General features: G+C 45.5%; 1 protein-coding gene across 3 annotated transcripts in view; it reads left to right on the top strand.

Annotated features, from left to right (window-relative positions):
- PPP2R5E (protein phosphatase 2 regulatory subunit B'epsilon) overlaps window positions 1–12,594 on the top strand; it is a 96,253-nt gene that overhangs the window by 57,826 nt on the left and 25,833 nt on the right. For all 3 annotated transcript variants that reach the window (XM_088471235.1, XM_088471236.1, XM_088471234.1), the window contains exons 6-7: window positions 6,660–6,790; window positions 7,842–7,901. In XM_088471235.1, coding sequence (XP_088327361.1) covers window positions 6,660–6,790; window positions 7,842–7,901 — 191 coding nt within the window. The remainder of the gene's footprint in view (window positions 1–6,659; window positions 6,791–7,841; window positions 7,902–12,594) is intronic.

The raw sequence follows: 12,594 nt of genomic DNA, 5'->3' as shown, positions 1-12,594 counted from the left end.
TCAACAGTTTTCCATGCTGGCTCCTATCTCTACAGGGCGACCACAATGTTAAGCTGCGCATGCCGTTGTAGTATTTGGTACACCAACATTGCCAAGTTTCCTGCACACCTCTATGGGGTGCTACTGAAAATTGCCAACGTTGGTGGAAGCCTATTACTGTTTTGCTAATTGAATTGCTTCCTAAGATCCTGGGTTAAAGTTACTGTGGGCCCAGTATCATTAAGTTTCAAAAGCAAAGTTATATTTTGTTTGGTGGTACATTCAGTTGTATGGTTTATAGCAATATCTCCACAGCGTTTTAGGGTACAGGATGAAGCTTTTGGGGCTTGATTCACTTAGCATTAGGCTGCACTTAACGCAGATTTCTGTTCCAGCCTTAGGGAGACTCTAACAGAAATAAGTGCCCTTATTGTAAGTGCAATGCACGCATTAACCCATAGCTCCAGGAAACCATGCTCATAAGCTACAGTATTACTGTGCGAGGAAAAGGGGTTCTAATTGAATAGCCACACAGAGGGTACCACCCTTTTCCTCACGCTGTAAATGAGCGCAGCTAATTGAATCTGCCCCTTACTGTTTACAGGAGATCATTTTAGATTAAAATGGTTATTTCTAACACTCTGGATATTTGATTTTCTGGACACTTTAATGTCCATTCACCAACAATAGGAATGCCACAAATCAAGACCGAATTCCCCACCCACTAAACATGAGTATTATAAGATTATTCCTGTCTCCAAGCATGTGCTCAGTCAAGTTGTAGATAGCGATCTCATACTATTAAGCAGGTTACATGCCGCCGCCTTCTTGCCAAGCCAGTTGAATTTGTCGGAGATCTTGTATAAGACTTTTGTTGCTAAGAGACAAACATTTTAAGAAACTCATCTAGTTTCATAGTAACTGGCGCTCACTTTTGTGTCCGCTTTTACTTAGTGAGCTATAATAAGCATGTCATTTATGCCAACACTTCAACCAAAGTTCCAGAAATAACCTTTTCAGATGTTTATTTAATATGTGATTGGACAGTCTGCACAGCAAATCTAGCTTTCAGTTGTTTTGCCCTCGAGGTTTGGTAAACAGAGCAACTTTGGGAGGCAATACAGCTTAATATTGCATCACTACAGGAGGAACATGTATTTGTGTTTTGAACATGTGCAGTGTTCCCACAGAGTCCAGGATGAGAGGCACAGAACACTGTCCCCAGCATTATAGTGCTTATTAGGCTGTCGGCTGTATCTGTGCTATGTATTGACGATGACGCCTCCTGGATGTTTGAACAAACCGCAGAGAGATGCCCAGAACAGTTGCCAGTCCTCTCTGCTACATCCCACTCTCCTCCTTGCCACATAGTCTATGCCCTCAACCTCCACCTTCTCCCATTTGTGTGATTGATAGAAAAGCAGAGGGTTTAGATCAGCACAAGTTTCCCTTTGATCCGCACGTTTCAGCACAGAAATTAAACAGGAAGATGGCAGTCTAGATTTGTGGAATGGCCACATCGGAGCAGGCCTAGAGAAGCAAGGCTGTACCTGGTTTATCTCATCACATTTTATTATGTATAGACTTGGCAGCTTATTAAACACAATTATCCTATTTGAATACTGGTAGAAAATATGTATGTTCCGAAACACTGTAACCATGGAACACGCATGAAAAGATTTTGCTAACTTTATTAGAATCTCGCAGAATATAATTGGTTGCTGAAGGTATGTTAGGTTTTGTTTTGTTTTTGGGGTGGAGGTTGAGTTGGTTTTAAATATTTAGGATTGTCCTTCAGAATAACTTAACTTCTGTCTTCACTCCTGCCCCCTATTCTGCACACCCAGATTAATTATCCCAACTGTATCATAGTCCCTGCTATTGGGAAGGATTGGAAGTTAACTTCAAGTTCTGCAGTTGTCACTGTATCGCACTTTAGAAACAGTTGCCGTACCTGTGATAACTAGCATTCGGTATGGGTACACTTGCCATAGGCTGTGTGTGTTCATCTTCTGGCCACAAAGATATATTGCAGCGAGCCTGGATGTCCTCTCATTTGGCCCACGCTGTGTGTGGTCTCATGGAACGATGATCTCGCTGCTTGGCACGCTGATGGAGAGGCAGAGTCGCCACAGTCTGTTAGATTTTTATTAGACAATTAAATAATGATTTGTAAGACAATCCCAAAGTAATGAAAATACAGCTCCTACTTTAAAAACCATATAGGTTTGTTAGAAAGGTAACAAAGGAGTTTTCTGTCAGATGTCTTTTTCATTTTTGGGGTTATGTATTTGTTCCAGCAACTATTATTACATGCTGTGCTTGATCTTTGACCTTGAATGGGATTCTGCCACCTGTTTGCCATCCACCAATTTTTTTTATTCTATCCAGTACAAATAGCCCAAACATAGCTGTGTAGTATACAATAGCAACATAGATAATTGACTAAGTACATGTATAGCTAAAAAGGAAGCCAAAAACATCAATAATTCAGTTAAACTTGCAGAAGTGCATATGTAAACCCATAACTTTACAGTTTTAAACTTGTAATATGCCTATGTCTCCTAAACTTCGATGTTTGCATCAGATTGAACACTGGCTTAAACTGTGCACAGGAAATATCACTTAAGTTAGGATTGGATTTCCTGTGAATCTAGGAAGTTCCTAGTCCTTTTTTTCTGGATTTCTTTTTAATATGTGGTCTTTTCCGCCACCTAGTGTGTAAGGGTGGTACTGCTTTTATCTTTGTTCAGACAAATGTTTTCATGCAGCAACATAGATTTGCAATGCATTTATCCATATAGTGCTGTGGTTATTTAATAAAGGAAAGTCCTCTACAAACATTGCTGCACAGTGCCTTATACACCGAAGTGTCAAAAGTCATGGGATAGCAAAATGTAGGTAATGGTAGGTGGCGTCGCCATACTATGGCGTCTTGGAAATGCCCAGACATGCATCAGTTGTAATCTGACATCTTATGAGTCAGTTTGAACACCGACTAGGCAGCTCATGGCAAGGCGCCGTGAATTATCGACATTTGAATGGGGCATGATAGTGGGTGCCTGACGGATGGGACATTCTATTTTCGAAGTTGTGCGGACATTCAACATTCCTCCATCTACAGTGTCATATTTGTACCGGGAATACCTCATTGAAGGCGCAGTGGCTGTCCACGGGTGCATAATCATCGTGACCAGCAGCGTGGTTCCAGACAAGCCACACTGGCTCAAATCACATCAACATTCAATGCAGGAGGTACCAGGTGCATATCCAGCAGGTCATTACGGAATTACAGGCTTATGGGACCTTATCACCATTGCACAAGGTGTGCACACTATGGAGTTACAGGGTTATTACCATTGCACACGGCACACACGTAATGGTCACACACAAAGCTAAAAGGAGACCTTCACTTATACTAACCATCTGCAGTGTGACAACAAGATTTATACATTCTAAAATTCCGCAATTTCATGTGATCCAGTGTGAAAAAGCGTGTGTACTGGAATTGGAACAATCAGAATAATTGTACTCCTATGAAAATGCGGCAGAACCCTTAGCACCTGAATGTTAGACTTTTGGCACAAGCTGAATGATGGTTCCAGCTTTTGGAAAAAGAGCATAAAAATGCATATAGGGGTAGATAATGATGATTTTGAGTGAAATGTTTTTTAAAAAGTGACCCTACATGTATCCTAGTCGTTCAGTACTTGACCTGCATATTTTAAACATCTGAAGTCCAGTTCTTTCTTGCCAAGTTGTGTTTTGTTTTTTAAAGGGGTATTCAATATGGGTGCGATAACATAGTTTTTTGCGTTAATATCGCACTTTTTAATGTTTTTGCGTTAATATCACTGGTTTTAGTTTTACACCGTATTCAATTTCAAAGACTTATCGCAGTTTTGAAAAGTCTTTGATAAAAAACGGTGATAACTTTTCACCATTGAATAGGTGTCGAAAAAAAGTGCAGAATTGGGGTTTAGGGGTGCAGGCTTAAAAAAAATAGCCTGCACCCCTGAGATTGACATTTAAAAAAGAACTGTGTCAAAAAAAGTAAAAAAAAAAAAAAATAGGGACACCCCAAAAAATTAATTTAAAAATTGAGGTGCAAAAAACAAAATTGGGAAAAATTTTTTGAACAATAGGCAAATAGGTTCAGGGCTATTCTGCAAGTATGCGGCAGGTGTTTTCTAGAATAGAATTATAGCGGCAGGTGCACAAATGCAGAATTTTTAAAAACTTACTTTAGGGACATAAAAATATGCTAGTACCCATTTTCATGTACCCCAAATTTGATGGGACCACTTAAAAAACCGAAAAAAATAACAAGTGCTCTTCTGCATCACTTCTTCAATGTCGGGAAAAAAACACCTGCTGCAGCTATTTAAAGCCCCGACTTTCAATTAAAGGCTAAAACGGGGGTATCCATAGTGTTCCCCCATGTTTTTACAACTTTAGGGGGGTCTTACAATTATTTTAAGGAAAAATTCGTAACTTTACGCAAATCCAACTTCGGAGTTTCCCGTTTTCGTTAATTTGATATTGAATACGGGGATAAGCGGGAGCGTGCACCATACCTTTTACGCAGAAAAAAACTCCGATATGAAACGTTAACTTCGCCAGGGAAGTTAACCTTTCATATTGAATACCCCTCTCAGTCTTATTAAGAGTAGCTTAGTAATGTACTTATCTCCTTTCTGTACAGTTGTATTGGACAAAGTCTTCCAGCCATGTACTCTGTAATCCACCAAGTCCTCCATCTGACAGCCGGGCATGAGCACGTTAGCTGTCAGTCAGAAATCACCAATAATCTGTGTGTAATAGGACATATATATTGGACCGGTCACCTATATCATACAGTGGTCTATTACAATATGCAACTTATCCTACTTCTAGGATATCATGGAGCTCTTGTCTGGTTTATATTCATGATGACCTGACTTATTTACTACTGGGGGCACTGCATAGGGGGGACTACTACTGGGGGCATTGCATAGGGGGGACTACTACTGGGGGCATTGCATAGGGGGGACTACTACTGGGGGCTTTGCATAGGGGGGACTACTACTGGGGGCTTTGCATAGGGGGGGACTACTACTGGGGGCATTGCATAGGGGGGGACTACTACTGGGGGCATTGCATAGGGGGGGACTACTACTGGGAGCACTGCATAGGGGGGACTACTACTGGGGGCATTGTATAGGGGGGACTACTACTGGGGGCATTGCATAGGGGGACCACTACTGGGGGCATTGCATAGGGGGGGACTACTACTGGGGGCACTGCATAGGGGGGACTACTACTGGGGGCATTGTATAGGGGGGACTACTACTGGGGGCATTGCATAGGGGGATCACTACTGGGGGAACTGCATAGGGGTGCCCAAAGCATATTCTTGCATCTGGGCCCACCACCCTCTAGTTCGGCCACTGCCGGTGGTGGCTTTGCTTGCCCGGGGTTTTTCGGTTGCGGAGGGGTGGTCTTTCTGGGGGTTGGTTCCCTGGAGAGGCGGGTTAGCTGCTCAATAATGTGGCTGTGGGAGGGTGGTTTACCTGGGGTACCCCGTTAGTGGTGTGGCCATGGGGTTTGGTTGCCTGGGGCGTAGGTGCTCAGTAATGCTGCCTCGGGGGAAAGGTGTGGTCTGGCTCCTAAACTTTCATCCTGGCTCCTAGGTTTTAGAAAAATTTTGTCAAGCTCTGAGCTAGACTATCCCATTTGTTGGTATGTGACACAAGTGCTGTAGGATAGTAGCAGCAAAACTATTTGTATGTTACCACTATGTCACTCAGCACAGTTACGTTCTAGGGAAAGAATGTGTGTTATAATTCATCAGTAGCTGCATATACATTGTTGGCGTAAAATGTTAACCATGTGTTGCCTAAATAGGGCTTGTAGACTAGATGACTATCCAGCATCATATTCAACCTGGAACATATTCAGCTTCCAATCTTGCCACTTATTTCATGGTACAGCAATAACTTTTCATTAATTATCTGATGTTAAAACCACACATTTTACTCACGGGTCCTGCAAGCGTGTCGATGTTCCCCCAATGCGCATGCGCACGACGGACGGAGCTCCGTTGTGCGCATGCGCGAGACCCGAATAACGGCGGCCAAGCCGTCGTTATGGGTCTCGCACTAAATGGGGCGTGCTGTCGATGGTGACTGACAGCACGCCTCCTTTAGTGGGCGTGCCGGGGGCGTGGTTGCCAGACGGAGGTGTTCCCATGGGAACGCCTACCGTCTGAGTCCGGCCTCACTGACATCACTAGTGATGTCAGTGGGAGTGATTTTGGCTCTGATAGAGCCAAAATCACTCCAGGGCTTGCGGCAACGAGACCCTACCACAAGGGTCTCGTCGCAAGCCCGATGGTCGTGATGGTCTTGACCATCGCGACCATCTTTTTGGCCGCTTGCATATGCTGTGGGTGGTCACCCACAGCTATGCGAGCGACCAGGAGGCCGCTCCATTTTAAGGTAGGAGGGCACTGATTCAGAGCGAGCGCTCTGGTCAGAGCGTCCGGCTCTGAATCAGGCCCTCTGTGTGCTGAGACAGTAGGTGGGGTGAAAGTTTGTGCCGTCTTGTATAGGTCCGTTTAGTTGCCTATAATCAATGTTTGGTACTTAAGGTTCTAGACTACAATAAAATGTAACTTGTATGTATTTCTTCTTTTTAAGCTCTTAGAGCTGTTCGACAGTGAAGACCCTCGTGAAAGGGACTATTTAAAAACAGTCTTACACAGAATTTATGGCAAATTTCTGGGACTTAGAGCATTTATTCGAAAACAGATTAACAATATTTTTCTACGGTAAGTTGGTTTTGTATATATCATTTTGTATTTTTTCTTTCTGTAATATTTCTCACAGAATGTCCCTATTAGTATGCCAAGTGCCTCTTTTGTAGAGCCTCATGATTTATTTTGCTATAGTTGATCTTCTGCTAGATGGTGTCTAGCCCTTACCTTTCCTACTGTTTGCTCATTTTCGGGAGACCTGACATGGAGTCATCCTGCCCATATTAGGTGTTTCGGAAAGAGTACCCCCTAAAGCTATTAACACTATACCGAACAAATAGCTGACTGGGTGTCAAGTGTGTAGGTGGGAGCCATCCATACACAGAACGTCATAAATCCTATGCACTAAAGTCTGCAAGAAATAACCTTGCTGCAGAGAGCATCTAGCAATGACTAGATCTACTGTGTAGAAGTTATATTTTAAAACTAATATGTCACTTAATGTTATAACATTGTCTATGTAGGTGTTTCTCAAACACTGTCCTCATGGAACCCTAACAGTTCATGTTTTCAAGGTATCTTCATCAATAATTATTACCTGTAGATTTATAGTGCTAGTCAATTAACACACCTGTGCTCAAGCTACATGAGCTGGAAAACATGCACTGTTATGCCAGGTACACACTTGGCCAACGGAACAGCCGACAGACCGATTTAGTGTGCATGCAGATGTGCATGAACATATACAGACTGACCAATATATATGTCTGGCCACAGGAGCCGGTAAGGAAGTCATTGTCAGTGGATCCTGCAGCCAGCATATGGGATGGTCAGTCACCTGTGTACATGAAAGATATATATTGCATCTGCCGCGCTGCACGGACGACACAATATATCTGTGAACGACATTGGGCAATGGCCAGGATGATGTATATCATTCATCTGCTGTACGAACGATCTATCGGCTAGTGTGTACCCAGCATTAGGGTTCCATGAGGACTGGGTTTGCGAAACGCTGGTCTAGAAGGATAGATGGGGAAATTGGTTATATATTCTGTTTATCGCCTGAATTGCTAGTAATGAGCACTAAATATTTTAATAAATACTTCTGATTTTCTTATTTTAGATTTGTTTATGAAACTGAACACTTTAATGGTGTAGCAGAACTGCTGGAAATATTAGGAAGGTAAGCAACTCTCAGATGTGTCTAACATTAGACACCTTTTTCTTTTGGTTTTAAATGTAGGTAAGTCCTTTCACAGTACTTTACACAGTGACGCACCTTTATAAAATGTACTATATTTCATATTATTTTGGGCACCTGATGTAGCTTATATGTGCTTTATCCTTGAACAAATCAGTTTGTTTAATCAAAATGAAAGGATTTTTAGATATCGATGATTGTACCTGTCATTAGTACATTGATTCCTTGCTATTAAGACTTGTAAACTTGCACAGATCTCAGCCCGTTTTGCAGCTGTGGGGGCTGTTTGAAGATTGTGGAAAGGTGTATGGCCTTGAGGACCAATAACAAGCGGCCATCCTTGCATCTGCACCTTCTCATTGGTCCTCCTGTTCACTCCCATCTCCGTAGCCATTTCACAGTTGTGTTAAAAAAAAAAGACTTGCATGGTGCTATCCATGGATACCAAGAAGTTCTGGGATTGGTCCTGGTTCTCCACGATGGGGAAACAGCATTTGGTTTAGTATATATCCGCTAACTGGCAAAGCTGGTGTACGAGGCACTTAAAAAGTGTCATTAAGATAACTTTCTCAGATGGCATGGATATACTTATATCTAAATGATACAGAAAGAAATTATCCTGCACCAGTACAACTATGCATTTAAAAATGTCAAAAGTCTTATCTCAAATATTGCATCTGATTTAGGAATTAACTTCTCAGTCTTTAGATGCCTATGAGGTGCTACCCAATACTCCACTGAGACCATAAACGCCAACACAAGACAAGACAAAGAAAGTATTTGTGTGGGTGCACTGAAGACCTTAGTTATGATAAAATATAATAAATCTTTACTGGTATTTCTACATCAGGGTCCATAGGGTATCCACAGGATACTTTGGGGTATAGGTGATGACGTCAGGCATCGGGCACCATAGAGTTAAGTTATCAGCCTCCCAGGATGCACTAGGGTCCCCCTCCTATACCCCGCCCCCGAGCCAAGGCATCTCAGTTTCGTTGGTGCCCGGCTCGGAGTCGGAGCACCTGTTTAGAGGGGGGCTAAGGATAGCCCCTGAAGTTTTCTTCAAGGCAGCTGTGGCTACCCATCTGGAAGTACAGCATGGACAATCACTACTGACGTCCATGCTGTCTTCCCTACACCCCCGCCGGTACCAGAATGCCGGTACTGATCCGGGGATGCTGGTAAGCATCTGGGGTCACCCTAGTGGACCAGTTAGCTCCGCAACCTGCGTTCTCACAGATGGGATTGTCCCAGCAATCAGTGGTGTCGTCACCCATGCAGGGTTTCCCGAGACAACTGATGGTACCCCACAGTCTCCCTATTTCCCCTCCTCAGGTCTCTCAGGAGTCTGCGTGGGTTAATTCCCTGACTAGTTCTGTACAGCATTTGTTGGACGTGTTACAAGGGGAGTCTGTGTTGCGGCCCCATAAGCGGCCGGTGGCATCTCTGTCCGCTCCTTATGAGGCTGACGACGTGACGTCTGATGATGGGGAGATTCTGGATCTATCTGACCAAGAACCTCTCCGTACTGAAGAGTCGGACGCTAAATCCAAGATTTATATTCCTGGCCTTATTCAGGCAGTCCGCACAGCTTTAGTTATTGAGGATGACGATCCTCCAGTGTCCAAGTCCAAATATGCCTTTTTTCAGGATATTAAGGGTGACGCCCCTGTGTTTCCTCTTTCGGGTCAGTTAGTAGACCATTTGGAGGAGGCGTGGAAACATCCTGGTAAACGGTATCAGCCTCAGAGACGCTTAGCGGTGGCTTACCTGTTTGCGGATAATTATTTTTCTAAGTGGGAATCCCCTCCACAGGTGGATTCTCATGTGACACGCCTAGTCCGAAGTGCCACATTGCCCATGCCCTCCATGTCCTCCTTGAAGGATGCTACGGACCGTAAGGTGGAGATCTGCCTAAAGTCCATTTATTCCCTTGCGGGGGGGCATTCAGACTGGCTATGGCCGTATGTTGGGTAGCCAGAGCTATGGAGCGCTGGGCTGATAGTTTGGAGGCGTCTTTGGATTCCGACTGTTCGGCTGAACAGGCCGAGTTGGTAGGCAATCTCCGGGATTCGGCCACTTACATCAATGAAGTGGCCTTGGATATCAGTACCCTAACTTCTCGGATTTCTTCGGCAGCTGTAGCTGCTCGTCGCACCTTATGGTTGCGATCTTTGAAGGCGGACGCTGATTCCAAAAAGGGCTTGGATGCTTTGGCTTTTAATGGACAAATCCTATTTGGTCCGGATCAGGACAAAATTGTGGCCACGCTGGCGGCAGCCAAATCGGCATGTCTCCCGTCTGCTGCTGTCCCTTCCAGTTCAGGGACGCAGTCCTTTCGGCCTTTCAGGGCCCAGGGTAGGCCTAAAGCACAGTCTTTTCCCCGTCAGGCTGGCCTCAAAAAATCGGCCAGGCCCCGGAAACAGGTCTGGAGTACCAGACGTCCAGCCCCTAAGTCAGATGACAAGCCTGCGGCCTGACGGTCCGGGCTTCCCTTTGGGGGATCCCAAAGTGGGAGGCCGCCTGTTGCAGTTCGCCCAGTGTTGGTCGATTAACCACGACAGACATTTGGGTTCACGAGGTGGTTTCTCACGGGTATGCCCTCTCCTTTCGGCACAGGCCTCCATCCCGCTTCTTCACCACGGGCCTTCCATTAGCCCGGAACAAAGCCTTGGAACTGCGGAAGGTTTTGCACACTATGCTCCAGGCTGGAGTTATAGTGCCTGTTCCATTCTCCCAGAGGGGCCAGGGTTTCTATTCCAATCTATTTTTGGTGCAGAAACCCAATGGGTCGTACCGTCCGATTCTCAACCTCAAGGCCCTCAACAAGTCCTTGCGTGTGCCGCGTTTTCGGATGGAGACCCTACGGTCAATCATTCTGGCGCTGAACCTGGGGATTACATGGTGTCATTGGACATACAGGATGCTTACCTGCATGTCCCTATTCTTTTTACGACATCAACAGTTCCTCAGGTTTGCAATCCGCAACGATCACTTCCAGTTTCGGGCGTTACCTTTTGGCCTGGCGACAGCCCCACGAGTGTTCACCAAGGTCATGGCTGGTTATCTGCGGCTGCAGTGAGTCCGCTTGTTGCCGTACCTAGATGATCTTCTGTTGGTAGCAGGATCTCCAGAGCTCCTTCTACGCCACTTGGACATGACGATTGCAGTTCTGCAACGTCACAGCTGGTTAATAAACTGGCAAAAATCCACCCTGATCCCGTCTCAGAGGATTCTGCACCTCGGAGCCTTATTGGACTCCAGTCAGCAGAGGATCTTTGTGACGGGAGAAAAGATCTCTGCCTTACAGTTGAAGGTGCGCAGTTGTCTGCAGAGTCGCCGAGTGTCTTGGCACTGGTTCTCAGACCTTAAGAGTCTGTCCGTGGACATTCCTATGCAGTTGCCACTATGACCGGACCTACTGTCACAGGGTCCTTGTCTTCACCCGGACCTGACTCGGTTGTCTTTGACGGCGTGGTTGTTGAGCGAGCCATGTTAAGGTCCAGGGGGTTTTCCAACTCTGTAGTGCAAACTATGCTAAGAGCTCGGAAACCATCTTCTGCAAGGATATACCATCGTGTGTGGCATACGTTCTTCCAGTGGTGTCGACCGAGAGGTTACGCCCCTTGGGAGTTCCGTCTGTCTAGAGTGTTAGCTTTCCTACAGGCGGGACTAGACCATGGGCTTCGCCTTGCTTCTCTGAAGGTGCAGGTGTCTGCCCTGTCAGTCTGGTTCCATCGTAGGATTGCTGCAATCCCTGATGTGCGCACCTTTATGCAAGGTGTTCTTCGAATTCAGCCACCTTTTGTTCCACCGGTGGCGCCTTGGGATTTAGCTGTGGTTCTGAGGGCTCTCCAAGGACCGCCGTTTGAACCACTGGGCTCAGTGGACCTTAAATGGCTTACAGCTAAAACAATATTCCTTCTGGCCATTGCTTCGGCCAGACGTGTTTCTGATTTAGGGGCTCTCTCCTGTAGACCCCCTTTTCTGATTTTTCATAGGAACAGGGCGGTGCTGCGCACTCGTCCTGGATTCCTTCCCGAAGTTGTTTCAAGTTTCCACATCAATGAGGACATCGTTGTGTCGGCTTTTAACTCACCTGATCTTTCAGTGGGTGAGGCCACTTTGGACGTTGTGCGGGCCTTAAGAATTTATGTTGACCGCACTTCTTCGTTTAGGAAGTCGGACGCCTTGTTTGTCCTCTATGGCTTCCGTAAATAGGGTTGGCCTGCTTCAAAGCAAACTTTGGCAGGTTGGATTCGTATGGCAATTTCGGAAGCTTATCTTCATGAAGGCCTTCCGGTTCCATCCTCTGTGAGGGCTCATTCCACTAGGTCTGTGGGTCCTTTGTGGGCAGCTCGACGTGGTGCCTCTGCAGGCCAGATCTGCAAGGCTGCCACATGGTCCTCTGTCCATACCTATGTGAGGTATTATGCGTTTGACACCTTTGCCTCTCAGGATGCTTCCTTCGGGCAGCGGATTCTCCTTTCAGCACAGGAGCGTCCCCACCCTTGAAGGATACTGCTTTGGGACATCCCCAAGGTATCCTGTGGATACCCTATGGACCCTGATGTAGAAAATATGAGATATGGTAAGAACTTACCTTTGTTATCTCTATTTCTACGAAGTCTGTAGGGTTCCACAGGACTCCCGCCCTGTCGCACCTGTGCTGCAG

The sequence above is a fragment of the Taudactylus pleione genome, unplaced genomic scaffold (assembly GCF_031769625.1).
Source record: "Taudactylus pleione unplaced genomic scaffold, aTauple2 ptg000113l, whole genome shotgun sequence".
NCBI classification, from domain to species: Eukaryota; Metazoa; Chordata; class Amphibia; order Anura; family Myobatrachidae; genus Taudactylus; species Taudactylus pleione.
This window is presented reverse-complemented; position numbering and strand designations above follow the sequence as displayed.